This window comes from Eucyclogobius newberryi, unplaced genomic scaffold, assembly GCF_026437365.1.
Source record: "Eucyclogobius newberryi isolate DKJ021-1_F unplaced genomic scaffold, fEucNew1.0.hap1 SCAF_4, whole genome shotgun sequence".
NCBI lineage: Eukaryota > Metazoa > Chordata > Actinopteri > Gobiiformes > Gobiidae > Eucyclogobius > Eucyclogobius newberryi.
Window position 1 is genome coordinate 27,846,018 of NW_027316056.1, and position 16,779 is coordinate 27,862,796.

Here is a 16,779-nt window from a genome sequence, read left to right on the forward strand (position 1 = left end):
TCTATTATACTCATGGATCTATTATACTCATGTATCTATTATACTCATATATTATACTCATATATTCCGGCATATATTATACTCTTATATTGCTCACTGTGTCTTATGCATGGATCTGGTCCTATGTGGGAACAAGGCAACAAACTAAGGATACGGTCAGAAAACTACTTTAAGCTTAAAGTTTACTTTTGCACTATTTCATAGTTTGTTTTTAATATTATTTTTTTGACGGCCACTGACTGACGCTTTATTATGTCTTCCATTTTTAGCCACTAGATGGCAGTCAATGGCATTATGTCTGTATAAAATAAGCATGATCTTTTCATACTTCCATGTATTTGTATCATTGTTTAAAAGAGAAAATCACACTTGTAGTAGTTAGAAGCATTTATTTTAACACAAAAATCACAGTTGGCACATGTACTCTTGCCTATTTTTAGTCATTTACAATGCAATGCAAACCTTAAATGGATAAAACGTAAAAATATTGGGTCTATTGGAACTGAACCTAATGCAACAAAAAGCACAGATTTGGACATGATATCAGATTATACCATGTCTAAACACAAATGTACAAAATGTCGTAATTTTACATGATTACATTCTAAAAATGTTTAATACTCCTACTTACAATTTAACAAAATCTAACAGTCAACTTTGGCTTCAGTATAATTAACTCTGGTCGAATAGCACAACACAGTTGACAATAACTCTCACACATGCGCACAACACATCAAAGAGCAGTTGGTAGAAATGCACAAATGTTATCCTCAAAGAACACTACAATCTGTAGTAATAGAATCAACAATTCCACAGAGAAGTATACACTGATACTGCTAATAATGTGTCTCAGTGTCGCTGAAGTATTGGTCATTGGATTTCCTGATGTGATTAAGATTGGAAATAGACCTAGCCAAAGCAATGGGCTCAATGATTTTCTCTGTCAATAAACAATGCAATTACAAATATTGAGAAAATACTATCCCGTTAAGGAAAAGTAAACAGTGAGTGAAAGTCAAAACTCACGAGGTAACAGTCTTGTTGTATCAGGCCTTGAGCTTATGCCGTACTTGATAGCTGCTGATAAGGCAAAATATAATATTATATTTACAGTGAGCTTACTCATACTGTGATCAAGTTCACCTAGTTTGTGTCTCTCATGCACACAAACATATATTTATGTTAATGTTATAGCCAGATTGTCATAATTTGACCAATACAATTAATAATAGAAAATGAAAATTATTGGTAATTAAGATCATTAAGATTAGTTTTAGGCTTAAATATGAATATGACACTGTAGAGCTGTGTCAAGAGCATCTGAGGCATAAACTCCAGCTACATAAAAGAGCAATTTTCTTTTTTGCAACAATTTAAAAAAGAATGTCTATAAGTGTATTCAACATCAAGTGCTTATGCCTATCACACACAGTAAAATGTTTAAAGAGGTAAATTACTCTTCACAACAGTTGTTTCCTATCAACCAGCATTCACTAGAATAAGGAAAAAGGTGTGAATACTATTGCTAAATACATTTTTTGCAAGTCTCACCTGTATATTTTTGGAGACTGCTCAAGCTGCTATGAAGATGGTTGATATTCAGTTATTTACAGACAACATGCTTACATAGCAGCAGCTAATGTAGCCAACAGAAACTCCACTTATAGGCACCATATACCCCAATAATGACCAGATAAACGGCCTCACTGAAAAAGTATTTTGTTGTCCATAAAGCCCCTGTCAAAAAACCCTTGCCACATTCCTGTGTTCCACGCACCTCCTTCAAAATAATTGGTATCATTATTTGTCATCCAATACACTATTAACGCTATTAAATTGTAAGTCACAGCAAGACATGCATTTATTCTAAATCTTCTCTAAGTCTTGTTGACAATTAAAGAGCAGTAATCCTAGTGAGAGCTACTGTAAATAAATAAGCATTACTAGCTTGACTAAATGTAGCAGCTCTCTATTAATTGAGTCCAAAAGACAGTTTGCACTGGTCTTTAATGTACAAATCTACCATAAATTCAAAGGTAATCATTGCTAATGTGGACATGACAAGTCACACATGCACAAGTGAAATAATTACAACTTTAGTCCAAGTCCACACCTGCTGGTTCATTGTAGTGTTGGACACATTTCTTCATGACATATTTTTTTACCAAATATTTAACAATGAATGAGTTGTCATAATGTGTAATTGTCTACATTCAATAATACAATTAGACAAATGGACTCTCCATATTAAAAAAGACAGACTTCAAAAAGGCCTTTGCTTGCCAAAATCTGCAATGTGCCCCTGAGGGCCAAACAGTGAAGTCAAACAGTCAGTCAAAAGTATATTTAAGTAACAGTCTGATGTAACAATAAACAGTCACAATATCGTGGTAAAGCTTTGCCACCAACACACCACTACAGTATGTTTGTACCATTTTAAAGGAAAGACATATGGTACAGTCTAAAGTACACAGCTCAAAAGTACACAACTAACCAGAATAGTTGCCTTCTTTCCTTGTGGTCATAAGGAAGGGGTAATCACCTCAAAACAAACTTCAGACATGTGCTCTCACAGTTAATTACATGTCCTAGAAAAGCCATTTACAAATGAAGTGCCTCATAATCCTATAACTCATTACAATCTGCATGTCAGTGGGTTAACAGCATTTCCACCAAAAAACAATGTTCACTTGGGATGAAACTAGACTCAATATAATATTGTGAATATAAGTGAATTTTGAATATTTGACTCAATACTCACACACTTCGGCACATTTATCGTGCCATACTTTCACAAATAAGTAAGAAAACAGCTTCATAAAGGCCTAAATTGACTTACATTTGAACAGAGAAGAACAAATATAATTGAATAAAATGTTATTCTTATTGATAGTTATAACATTTTTGTTCTTCTAAAACGTTTTGATATTGAATCAATATCATGACCCATGTATCGAATTGTGAGAAAACTGTATTGTTGCATCCTTAATCCTCACTGGAAAAAGTCCATCTGTGAATGCCTCAAGAGGTAGAGAACTATCTAAAATCCCTCACAAGAAAAGGCCATCTGAATGTCTCTCAAATATGCATATTTTCGTATGACACAATCATTTCATGTTCTTAAAACAATGTGATCGACGTTACACATTTTGGTAAATAACCATTTAAAGCAACATTTTCTTTTACAAAAATCAAATCTGCGTCATAAAGGATTTTGAAAATGACTATTTGGGCACTGCAAAAACACTTGATCAAGTACATATAGCAGTTGCTTTTGCTCTAGTGATTCAAGCAAATGAGACTTGAATTAGGGATACAACGACAGAGCACGTCATTACCACACAATACTTCATGTGTCAACCAACACCAAAACTAGCCAGGCCGCCGATACTCATGTTATTTCTTTTTTTTTTTACAAGAATAACCAAGAGCAACTTTCAGCCTCTGTCCTAACCAAGGACCAACAAGACTTGTCTTCAGTGATTTAACTTCACTTACTACGTCTTGATCTATGAGTATGCTATGAATCTAGGCATCTCACTTCTGATACGTTGTCTACATCTCGCTGGCCGTTTGCCTAAGAGGATTCCATAGTGATGATGGCATCGCCCGTCTTCAGGTTGACACTACAGGTTGGTGACAGGCTGCTGCTCCGTTCAGCACAGTTCTCCCGGTGTGGTGACTGAGCTCCAGCCTTGGCCCCCGGGTTCAGACCGCTCGTCTCTTCCTTCCGCCCGGCTCGTTTGACATGGCAGCGGCACACCTCGATCCCAGAGTCCCCGGTTAGCCTCCGATGGCGGAAATGGTCTTCTTCGTCGTCATCGTCTTCAAACTCTTCGTCCTCTTTGTCATGTTTAGGCTTTTCCGTGTTGGTCGGAGACACGGTTGTGGGTTGAAGGGCGGGCGCGACAGACGGTTCGTACCGGGATTTTTCTTTCTTAACAGTGATGGCCCCAAGTGGGTCTGGAAAAGCAAGAGGGTGGACTTGACCTGGTGGGAGGGTGGACAAGAGAATGAGCGGTGACAGGGGGTGGCGATGGTGGTGTGAAGGACCGGGGGTATTGAGAGAATGTAGAGGGAGAGAAAGCTGGGGAGCTGAAGGGGAGATGGACTCAACAGCGGAGGATAATTGTCTCTGTACCGGGACAACGTGTGGGATACCATCGGGTGTGACGTGCGCTAGAATCGGGGGAGAGGGCGAGGGTGTGAACGCCTTGTCTCCCGGTTCACTGGGCGTGGACATGCGGCTGCTGTCATAGGTCTCGTCGGTTACTTGAACGGAGAAAGAAGTGCTGGAGGGAGAGGTGATAGAGCAGGACTCACAGGAGCAGCTGGTGTAGTTTTCTGAGCTCTGGGATGATGTGAAGCCACTTGGACCGGGACCCAGATAGGGAGGGCACGGCGGACAAGGGTGGTGGTAACTGTGGTGGTGGAGGTATGAGGAACTGGGGCCTCCCATTGATCCTCCCTGCAGAGCAAACACAGAGCTGTAAGGAGGAGGAGGGGTGCTGGGCTGTGCTGCCACCTCCTCGTAAGACGGCAACTTGAAGGAAGCCAGGAAACCTACAAACAAGAGTCGCAGCATTAGTCCCACAGTATAAGCAGAGACCATGTTTCAGCAACACCAGGATATTGGCACATGTTGGCAAAAGTCCAGCTATATTATGTGGCAGTTCACATGCTCCTACTAATTGTGCCAGTAGAATTGTATTTCATTTTGTGGTGATAAGATATTAGTTTAGTTTGAAATTAGCATGGCATGTTATTTTCCACACTAGTGGTTTTGCAAACTATCATTACTGTACTGGCCAATCCTCTATGGCATTCGGAAGGCGGAAAATACATAGTATGAAGTAAAATAATGAATAATGCATGAAGAACATAGTCATACTGAGGTCGAGCATTGAGGAAGAGTAGTTGCAGGCTCCATTGTAGGCGATGAGGTTGATCTCCCGCTGTCTCTGCTGCTGCTGGATGCGCATCTTGGCACGGCGATGGCGGTAAGCACAGAAACAGCTGAAAAGGATCAGTACAGTCCACAGCAGCCAGAACCCTGCACCAGACAAACAAGAAATTAACCAATATAAGCTCTTTGTGGACTTTGTTGCACATTGGGATTTAGGGGTCAAATGTAAAGCACAATATAAATTACATTCATTATTAATATTCATATTCATCATTATTAGCTCTAATTTTGATAGCATAGATACATGATGCTGCTGTTGAGAATGAATGAATACTTGTTCGTTCTACATCTAAGATGATTCTACAGCAGGTGCTCTACACAGTGACACAGTTTGATAAAGTCAGTGGGTTGACTCACACCAGAGTTCATAGTAGTAGGTACAGCAGCCAGTCTCTCCACAGCAGTGCCCCGTTTCACACAGGTATCCCGGCTTGTTATTTAATCCTGGGCAGTACTTGGAACTGATTGGGACCGGCAGGCTGTTAGATTCCTCCTGCTGTTTGACCACCTATGTGTTCAAAACACAAAACATTACCATACACTTCTGTACTGGCCCTTTTTAATGTCCTTCACCACTCTTCACCCCCAGTCTTTTCAAATAAGGCAATGGGATTAAAAAAAAGAATTTCAGTGGTTGCAATTAGCAAATAGTAAAGGCTGCAATTAAGTAAGATAATATTCTTTACCCCCTCCTAAAACCCCCACCATAACGTGGTGGAGGGCTTTGAGCGCCCGAATGAGCTTAGGAGCTATGTTGTCGGGGGATTGATACCCCCGGTATTAAACAGGTCCTAGGTAACGGGTCCGACTAGGAGTGGCTTAAAAGCCCTTTATGACGAGTAAAACAGCAAGGCTGTGCAGAATACCCGGCCTTCTTGCAATCCCTGTGAGGGGTACTGGACAGTGCACCGACCGAGGACTCTGTTGTTCTACTGGGGGACTTCAATGCCCAAAGACAGTGACTTCTGGAGAGGGGCGATCAGGAAGAACGGCCTGAACGATTTGAACCTGAGCGGTGTTCAGTTATTTGACTTCTGTGATAGCCACAGACTGTCCATAACAAATACCATGTTCAAGCACATTGAACCAGGACACCCTAGGTCAGAGGTCAATGATCGACTTTGTTGTTGTGTCATCTGACCTACAGCCGTGTGTCTTGGACACTCGGGTGAAGTGAGCTGTCAGCCAATCACTATCTGGTGGTGAGTTGTAACCGCTGGCGGAGGAGGAAGCCGAACAGACTTGGAAGGCCTAAGTACATCATGAGGGTCTGTTGGGAACGTCTTGTGGAGCGCTCTATCAGCAGGGTCTTCAACTCATACCTCTGGGAGAGCTTCTCCCAGATCCCAGGGGAGGTTGGGGATATTGGGTCCTAGTGGACCATGTTCTTGGCCTCAATTGTCAATGCGGCTGCGCGGATACTTTGAGGACCTCCTCAATCCCACTGCCACGTCTTCCGAAGAGTAAGCAGAGACTGACGACTGGATTCGGACTCGTCCTGATGGCTCTATTAAACTTAGACTTGCAACATGCATTGGGACGTTTGCAGCCGAGTGTAAAGCAGCTGAAATGAAAATCAGCACTTCCAAATCTGAGGCCCTGGTCCTCGGCCAGAAAAGGGTGGCTTTCCCCCTCCAGGTGGGTGTGGAGTTCTTGCCTCAAGTAGAGGAGTTCAAGTATCTTGGGGTCTTGTTCACGAGTGAGAAAAGATGGAGCATAAGATTGACAGGTGGATAGGTGCAGCTTTTGCAGTGATGTGGTCACTGTATTGGACTGTGGACATGCAAAGCCCTCAATTTACCGGTCAATCTATGTTCCTACCCTCACCTATGGTCATGAGTTTTGGGTAACAGAAAGGACAAGGTCAGAATTAAAGCCGCGGTAGCAGCGATGATGGCTCTCACCACCTGCGCAACCGCCTTCCCGCGCGACCGTGTTTTGATGGCTGTTGTTGTTGTTGTTGTTTTATGGCGGTTGGCATCCAATTGTTGCATTACCGCCAGACTTTATTCCTCAGACTTTTCGTAGTCCTCAGACTCTGTCGTAGTCCGTAAAAGTACTCCTTCCATTGCTTTGGTGTTACAAAACCCATGCGGTCATGATATGTCTTTGTGACTAGAATAGTTGTTGTTGTTTCAGAGACCAACCGGCTTTATTCCAGGGACTCTTCTTCATCTTCCTCTCCTTCTTTGACGTTCGGTGCTTCCACCGTACAGCTTTATTCTTTAGGCTTCATTCTATAGGCTTTAATATTTCCACTGATGTCGCTGCTTGGTAGCCGTGCGTCTACGAGACTGGTTTTGATGGCGATTGCCCCGACACTGCATCCTCTTAGACTTTATTCTTCAGACTTTATTCTTCAGACTTTATTCTTTAGATATTCTCTAGGCTTTATTCTTTAGACTTTATTCTTTGTTATTGTTGTTGTTGTTAATGTTGTTGTTGTTGTTGTTTTATGGCGGTTGGCATCCGAGTGTTGCATTACCGCCAGACTGTATTCCTTAGACTGTTGTTGCTGTTGTTATTGTTTTATGGCAGTCGACAGCATTACCGCCAGACTTTATTCCCCAGACCTTGTCGTAGTCCTAAAAGTTGTTCTTCCAGTGCTTTGACCTCCAGTGCTTTATGGCGGTTGGCATCCAATTGTTGCATTACCGCCAGACTTTATTCCTCAGACTTTTCGTAGTCCTCAGACTCTGTCGTAGTCCGTAAAAGTACTCCTTCCATTGCTTTGGTGTTACAAAGCCCATGAGGTCATGATATGTCTTTGTGACTAGAATAGTTGTTGTTGTTGTTGTTTTATGGCGGTTGGCATCCTAGTGTTGCATTACCGCCAGACTGTATTCCTTAGACTGTTGTTGCTGTTGTTATTGTTTTATGGCAGTAATATTGTTGTTGTTGTTGTTGTTGTTGTTTTATGGCGGTTGGCTTCCAAGTGTTGCATTACCGCCAGACTTTATTCCTCAGACTTTGTCGTAGTTGTTGTTGTTGTTGTTGTTTTATGGCGGTTGGCGTCCTCAGACTCTGTCGTAGTCCGTAAAAGTACTCCTTCCATTGCTTTGGTGTTACAAAGCCCATGAGGTCATGATATGTCTTTGTGACTAGAATAGTTGTTGTTGTTTCAGAGACCAACCGGCTTTATTCCAGGGAGACTCTTCTTCATCTTCCTCTCCTTCTTTGACGTTCGGTGCTTCCACCGTACAGCTTTATTCTTCAGGCTTCATTCTATAGGCTTTAATATGTCCACTGATGTCGCTGCTTGGTAGCCGTGCGTCTACGAGACTGGGCGAGGACAGGAGACCACCCCCACCCCCATCTCGTCACTCTGATCACCTTGACTCCCCACAAGCAGACCCCCATCACTCCGACTCCCATTTAGCGCCTTTAGCCTGTTTTCTATATCTGCCCAATCAAGCTCCTTTGTTCCAAGGAATCTCCCTGCAGCTTTAGCAATGATCCTGATCCTTTCAGTTCTGCTTTGAGTCTGAGCAGCACAGTTTACAACATCCACCATAAAAATTACAAAATCCTCTCTATCCACAACCAGGGTATTCTCATTAATTCTGGAACCTGCACACTTGGGACCTCCACTCTTGAAACCTTCACACTTCTTGGGAGCCACGCTGGCCTTTCTCATTTCGCCCTGGCTGGGAGCAGCGCTGACTCCTCTCTCTGTATTTACTCTAAACTCGTTACTTGAAACTTTCTTGACTGCATCTGCATAGGATATACCTTGAGAGACCTTTATTTTCTGCACCTCAGCAGCTCTTTTGCTAAACCTGCATCCCCCGTAGGCAGAGCTATGTTCTTCCCCACAGTTACAGCACTTCAGTTTTGCACCCACGTCACACTTCCCATACTCATGATCTCCTGCACATTTACCACACCTTTGCCTCCCTCTACAGACCGCTGCAATATGCCCAAAGCGCTGGCACTTAAAGCAACGCAGGGGCGGCGGAACATATGGCCTGACGCTATAGCACATGTACCCAATGAACACCTTACTAGGCAGGCACCTCCCTTCAAGTGTTACCATTACCGACAAGCTGTCACATCTTACCCCAAACCGGGTCACCTTCAAACGCCTAGCGTCCACCACCGTAACTCCAGTCAAATTCTCCTTAACTTCATCCACAGACGTCGCCGTAGGGACACCTACGATAACTCCTCTGACCGTGTTTCTTTCAGCATTAGACACAAGAATGTCCTTTCCACCCAGACGTTTAGTTCCAATCGCCTTCCGTTGCTGAGCCGCGTCCTTGCACACGACCAGCAGCGAGCCATCTCTAAGGACACTCGCACTCTTGATCACTCCCACAGCTACAGTTAGGCTCTTTGACAATGCCACTGAATTCCACTCCTTAAAGGATGCACTATCCTGTGCAAGCTTTATGATCACCTTACAGTCTCTGCTCTCACCCCGGATATCAATAGCTTCAGCCTCATCCTGCTGCTCATTCCCAGAACCCTCGGACGAGCTAAGGGACTTTTTACGTTTCCGGGCACGTGCAGGCAGAAAAGGCTGCTCCTCCACGCCGTCCAGAACGTCTTCCATCCCCGATCCACTCTCCTCCGCCATCTCCCGTCTCTCCAAACCGGGTGTTGAGCAAGGTCTCCTCACAGTTATGGCGGTTGACGTTTTGTTTTATGGCGGTTGGCATCCAAGTAGTCCTCTGTTGTTGTTGTTGTTGTTGTTGTTGTTTTATGGCGGTTGGCATCCAAGTGTTGCATTACCGCCAGACTTTATTCCTCAGACTTTGTCGTAGTTGTTGTTGTTGTTGTTGTTTTATGGCGGTTGGCATCCAATTGTTGCATTACCGCCAGACTGTCCTCAGACTCTGTCGTAGTCCGTAAAAGTACTCCTTCCATTGCTTTGGTGTTACAAAGCCCATGAGGTCATGATATGTCTTTGTGACTAGAATAGTTGTTGTTGTTGTTGTTGTTGTTGTTGTTGTTGTTGTTGTTGTTTTATGGCGGTTGGCATCCAAGTGTTGCATTACCGCCAGACTGTATTCCTCAGACTTTGTTGTTGTTTCAGAGACCAACCGGCTTTATTCCAGGGAGACTCTTCTTCATCTTCCTCTCCTTCTTTGACGTTCGGTGCTTCCACCGTACAGCTTTATTCTTCAGGCTTCATTCTATAGGCTTTAATATGTCCACTGATGTCGCCGCTTGGTAGCCGTGCGTCTACGAGACTGGGCGAGGACAGGAGACCACCCCCACCCCCACCCCCATCTCGTCACTCTGATCACTCTGACTCCCCACAAGCAGACCCCCATCACTCCGACTCCCATTTAGCGCCTTTAGCCTGTTTTCTATATCTGCCCAATCAAGCTCCTTTGTTCCAAGGAATCTCCCTGCAGCTTTAGCAATGATCCTGATCCTTTCAGTTCTGCTTTGAGTCTGAGCAGCACAGTTTACAACATCCACCATAAAGAGTACAAAATCCTCTCTATCCACAACCAGGGTATTCTCATTAATTCTGGAACCTGCACACTTGGGACTTCCACTCTTGAAACCTTCACACTTCTTGGGAGCCACGCTGGCCTTTCTCATTTCGCCCTGGCTGGGAGCAGCGCTGGCTCCTCTCTCTGTATTTACTCTAAACTCGTTACTTGAAACTTTCTTGACTGCATCTGCATAGGATATACCTTGAGAGACCTTTATTTTCTGCACCTCAGCAGCTCTTTTGCTAAACCTGCATCCCCCGTAGGCAGAGCTATGTTCTTCCCCACAGTTACAGCACTTCAGTTTTGCTCCCACGTCACACTTCCCATACTCATGATCTCCTGCACATTTACCACACCTTTGCCTCCCTCTACAGACCGCTGCAATATGCCCAAAGCGCTGGCACTTAAAGCAACGCAGGGGCGGCGGAACATATGGCCTGACGCTATAGCACATGTACCCAATGAACACCTTACTAGGCAGGCACCTCCCTTCAAGTGTTACCATTACCGACAAGCTGTCACATCTTACCCCAAACCGGGTCACCTTCAAACGCCTAGCGTCCACCACCGTAACTCCAGTCAAATTCTCCTTAACTTCATCCACAGACGTCGCCGTAGGGACACCTACGATAACTCCTCTGACCGTGTTTCTTTCAGCATCAGACACAAGAATGTCCTTTCCACCCAGACGTTTAGTTCCAATCGCCTTCCGTTGCTGAGCCGCGTCCTTGCACACGACCAGCAGCGAGCCATCTCTAAGGACACTCGCACTCTTGATCACTCCCACAGCTACAGTTAGGCTCTTTGACAATGCCACTGAATTCCACTCCTTAAAGGATGCACTATCCTGTGCAAGCTTTATGATCACCTTACAGTCTCTGCTCTCACCCCGGATATCAATAGCTTCAGCCTCATCCTGCTGCTCATTCCCAGAACCCTCGGACGAGCTAAGGGACTTTTTACGTTTCCGGGCACGTGCAGCCAGAAAAGGCTGCTCCTCCACGCCGTCCAGAACGTCTTCGACCACCGATTCACTCTCCTCCGCCATCTCCCGTATTCTTTAGACTTTATTCTTTAATACTTTATTATTTAGACTTTATTCTTTAAGTCTTTATTCTTTAGACTTTATTCTTTAGACCCCCTCCTCCCTGTACCTCCGTCACCTAGCAACAGAGACCCGCCGCTAATGCTGATGCTAACACTAATGCTAAGACCACGGCACGAGAGGAAATGTTGCATCAAAATAAAAGAGGAGGCGAAGGCATTCATTCCGCCCCTGCTGGCCAATTGTGAAAATACACAATATCTGCAATGCACTTTTTTCATGGCGTCTCAAGGAGAATATAATCCATGAGTTTCAAACAAATCAGACAATGTTGTGTTTTTGTTGTTTTTGTTACAATTTGTCACATGGGTATTAATTATTTCCAATCAGACCATACAAATACATTAGTGAGTGAACTATGAGCTCCATAGATCAATTCCAATAGGCGTGACTTGTCCTTGAAAAAACAGAAAATTAAGTATTTTTTGAGGGCGTGTTACACGGAGACCGTAAAGAATATCAACATCTTTTTGGATATTTATTAAATTTCAATGTCTCTAGATGCAAAAAGTGTTGTTTTGAGCTCAATCGGACGAAAAAACCTAAGAACAATTTTGAAAAAAAAAGTCAAGCATGGCGGTGCCACTTTGATTCGACATGGCTGACTTCCTGTTTATCATAGAGCGATGCTGCCAGGTGTGTTTTACTCGTCAAAGGTCAGAGATCAAAGGTAGCTCTATCACTGTCTCAAGTCTCATGTGCCTAGGCCAAAGATTAAGAGTTTCATGTTTTTCTTTTTGAACTAGTCTGCACTGTTGCAACGGGCGTTCTCGCAACCTCCATTTAATTGGAGTTCGGGCCGAGCCGATCGCGTCTATGTCCCCATGTGTGACATTCATCAATGTTAGGGGGTCAAAAATGCCCGAGTTATGGCAAAATGACCATGAAAGAATAAGAAGAAGAAGAAGAAGAAGAAACCTGGCAAGAACAAAGACTCATCGCATTCCATGGAATGGAATGGCTCGAGCCAATTAGTTTCCTCCACAGGGTGGCTGGGCGCTCCTTTAGACATAGGGTGAGGAGCTCAGTTACACAGGGCAATTTTGGAGTAGAGCCGCTGCTCTTCCATGTTGAGAGGAGCTCAGGTGGCTCAAGAATCTGTTCCGAAAGCCTCCTGGAGGCCTTCCTCTGGAGGAAGACCCAGGAAAACCGGGGTGGATTTCCATCCACTTGATTAAAAGAGGAAGTTGAATCTGTACCAAATGTTACCGCCAGTAGAACAAGTTATTTGAATATTTCCCTGACAATAACATGTTCAATAAATGCAACAGGTTTTGTGATGAAGAAATCCCATACCTTATTAACAGTACTGATGTCAGCCTCTTTCTGTGAAACCGCCAACTTTACTTTGCAGTCATTAGCAAGTCTCTGCTCAAAGCAGATAGTGTACAAAGCTGGCCACATTTTAAACACATTGTGAATAGGGCATCTATCATCACACAGTGCTGCAAGAAGACGTTGCCATATCTGTTTTGTACATAGTTACCACACATGAGAGGTGGAGGTAACAAATAACCACGTGTTGTCATGGCAACCTCTCCAGCTTGGCTCCATGGCCTATTTTAATTACGTGTTCTATGTTGTATTTAATTTAATAGCAGAGATGTGTAATGCGGTTCAAAAGGAGAGCTCCGTACCGTCACAGTCTCCATTCCCACCAGCCCCTGCAGCGACATGGTCATCTGGAAAGAAATGATAATGTTAATAAAGCCCTAATAAAATGATAATGTACTAGTAGAAGTAAGTAATAATGTACAAAAACTGTACACATTGAGCTATTTTGGAACATGAAGTGAAGTCATTGGACTGTTCAACGATAGGAGAAAGTCAATGGGTATTAAACGAGGCAGCAGACATTCACACATACTCCACATCTATTATTTAATCTATTTCAGATTTAATTATTCATTACTCAGGGGTTTATTTAGCATTGGTAGTATTTCAAAAAGCTTGTAAAATACTTAGTTTTAGTCAATTGTTACACAAGTAGTGTCTGACTCAGAAAAGGGCTAAAACCTTGAACTGGAATACAATACCTGGAGAGTTGAATTGCAGAAAATGTTATGTTTTGTGTGTATGTTTGTGTATATGTTTGTTTGTTTGTTTGTTTGTTTGTTTGTCATAGGCCAGATTTTGCATCAGCAGATTGATGGCTTAATTCACTGGTTTGCCCGAAAAGCTGGTTTGTTTGGTTTATGAATTATTAATTCAGTGTCGGACTGTTGGTCAACATTCATATTTTGAATACATTCAAATCTGCCCATTTTCATATGTGTTTCTACAAATAGTTCAGCAGAAAGTTCATTTGGAGAAGTTTACTGGTCCCGCTTTCTCCAGAGCTCCCATAAAGTGAGTTCCAAGCAAACCAGTTCAATAATGAAAAACAAGAATTTGAACAGGACCAACTAATTTAATCTTCAATAAAATAAGAGGTACATCAAGGTTTCGGCCTTTGTTAGGTCATTTAGTTTGTTTCATATAAAGTACTGTTCCTGTTACAGTATGTTTTAGGTTCATCAATTAAACATTTCAAATTATAAATATTATAAAATATTCAACCTTATTCAATATTCATGAATATTGCTTATATTCAATGGGGATCTATATCGATCTACAGGACTAGTTTAAGTCCACATGAAGAAACTGATCATTTTGTTATAAAATAAATATATATTATAAATATTATAAAATATTCAAACTTATTCAATATTCATGAATATTGCTTATATTCAATGGGGATCTATATCGATCTACAGGACTAGTTTAAGTCCACATGAAGAAACTGATCATTTTGTTATAAAATAAATATATATCTTTTTTATAAAAAGGCTGTTTATGTATCATCAAAATTTAAATCAACAACCTGTGCATAATATAGTTTTTCCACAGTCAAAGTTCATAATTCTATATTATAATCAAACATATACAATAATACAAATTAGATATAGCTTGCTGTCTGCACACAGAAATGGACCATTACCTTTAAGCGGTCGCCTTCAGAAAAGCTCACTGTTGCAGGTTTCCCTCATGCAAGGCCATTTGTGAAAGTGTGGGCCCTCTAAAGTATGTGGGGACCTCAGAGCCTACCAGCCACATAAAAGACCATTCTTTTGTCACACACACTGGTAGTTTTAGTCAGCGCGGAACACAATGCACTTCTGCGGCTGCGGGGCTCGTGTGTACTTTGTGTGTACTTGTATGTCATCCAACAGACTATAAACAGACCCACTTTCGCACCTACTACTCTGTAACAATAAGTCATGTTGCAATGCACCAACACAATAGCAGCTGTCAGTGCAATCTGCTCTTGTTGGCATACCACCAGTTACTCCTTCTTTCTTCGCAGTATAAGTTGTTTCAAGTGACAATCAGGCAACTTTCATTTGATACTAATGTTATCCAACTGGTTAGTATTGCAAGGTGTAATTTGTGTAGCAGGATTTGTTATACAATCTTCATTGTTTCTCGCAATCCGACCAGGTCAACAACGTTTGACCACATTATAAAATCTTGCCCATAATCTACTATTTGTCCTGCCTGGCTGTTTGAGGTTCCTTCCCTGGAAAAGTCCAAACCACCTCAACCATGCCTCTCCTATTTTCATCCCTCCTTGATGTTCTCACTCTTCATCCAAACCGTCCTAACCATGCCTAAAAATCTGGATATCTTCAGCTCCATACTTTCAGTTTTTCCTCACCTTTTTCTTCATCATTCCAAAGATAATCCGGCTAATTGTGCCGTAACAGAACAAACCACATTCTAAATTGATTGACATTGACCTTGTTAAAACAAAAACACAAGATTACAAATTTGACTTTTTTCATTGTGAATCCGCGCCCTGTATGGGATTTATTACTGTACACGATGGAGGAAAGTGTCTGGTTCTCGTGGTAAGCCCCACCATTGCACACGGTACACAGTGTATAGAATTATCAGAATGTGGTTTGATTATTCTGGTCTACTCTGGAAAACCACAAAGTACAAAATCCTTTCAACTTGAGTCGTTGAGGTTTCCGTCACCGACTGAACTATAAGCAATAAAAAAACGACTTGTATGACAACACCGGGGATACTTCAATTATGTTCAAAATCCTAATAGTCACACATACACATTGAGTCAATACACATAGAATGACACTATAAGTAGTTTGATGTTGTGGATTTTTGCCCTTTGCTCACAATTGTCTCTGTAAGTTAGAACATCTCCCCCAACATAGTGCAGGCAGTGTTGGAGCATAGTCTGGCAGTAGACGTGAGATTACATTCTTGTTGACACTGTTAAACGTTCTAGAGGTTAAACCAAAATTAGAATCTGGTGCTTATTTGACCTGATCTCTCCTCCACCTTCTGTAGACACACTTACATACTATTTAATCCTTCAAAACAAAGTATTCTCGTTCATGTGGCAGATGTTTGAGTTCCATCCACACCAAATCTCTTCCCATTACTCCCCAGCTTTGATTCCACATGTAAGACAATCGCCAGACTTCATTTTCTACGTGCAACATAACAATGAGTTGCACATCTCTTAAATGCATGCTCCGAGCCTGCGTGTGGGTCCAATGCACGACCACCGGCCATGCCTCCCACCCAGGCCAGTGTTTACCAACAAGAGCGCGCAGGCCGTGGACGCATGTTGCAGATGCGCTGCCGCCGGAGCCCAGCTGTTGACAGCGGCGGCGGCGGCGCGTGAGAAAACAGTAACACGGGAAAGACAGCGGTACCTCCTCAGCCGTGAGCCCGTGGCAGAACGTCAGCGTCTTCTCCGGATCCATGGCGAACGACGGAGATCACACTTAACCAAGGTGACACCGACAGAAGCGGTAATTGTGTGATGTTAGTGCGCTACACCGCCACTGTCCCACTCCATAGACGCGGCTGCCTCCCCATCCGCCATTCCCCCGGAAGGACAGACGCGCGGACGGAGACGCACGCCCCTCCCAGACTACGCTACACACGGAGGCTGGAGGGGCTGGAGGGGCTGGAGGGGCTGGAGGGGCTGGAGGGGCTGGAGGGGCTGGAGGGGCTGGAGGGGCTGGAGGGGCTGGAGGGGCTGGAGGGGCTGGAGGGGCTGGAGGGGCTGGAGGGGCTGGAGAGGCTGGAGGGCTGGAGAGGCATGCGCGGCTGGAGCACCGGCGCGGCGCAGGAGCGAGTAGGCAGCTCTCTCTGTGTGTGTGTAGTAAATAAATCTGTTACATGGAGTGTTTTCGTCCGGGGAGTGATGTCATATACACCTCTCAGCCCACACGACTCTTGAA

The 16,779-nt window shown here is 43.3% G+C and overlaps 1 protein-coding gene across 2 annotated transcripts; it reads right to left on the reverse strand.

The window, feature by feature from the left end:
• Nucleotides 1-369: 369 nt before the first annotated feature.
• On the reverse strand, nucleotides 370-16,502 carry LOC140377230 (uncharacterized). Of its 2 annotated transcripts, XM_072462579.1 has the most exons (6): nucleotides 16,246-16,502; nucleotides 13,159-13,203; nucleotides 12,818-12,862; nucleotides 5,324-5,474; nucleotides 4,892-5,053; nucleotides 370-4,563 (listed from the first exon to the last, which is right to left on the reverse strand). In XM_072462579.1, exons 1-6 carry the CDS (start codon nucleotides 16,294-16,296, stop codon nucleotides 3,578-3,580), a joined length of 1,440 nt encoding a protein of 479 aa, XP_072318680.1. In that variant the 5' UTR covers nucleotides 16,297-16,502; the 3' UTR covers nucleotides 370-3,577. The 2 variants fall into 2 exon arrangements, with proteins under 2 accessions (XP_072318680.1, XP_072318681.1); XM_072462580.1 differs by lacking the exon at nucleotides 16,246-16,502 and having other exon boundaries at nucleotides 5,326-5,474.
• Between the last annotated feature and the right edge of the window lie 277 nt (nucleotides 16,503-16,779).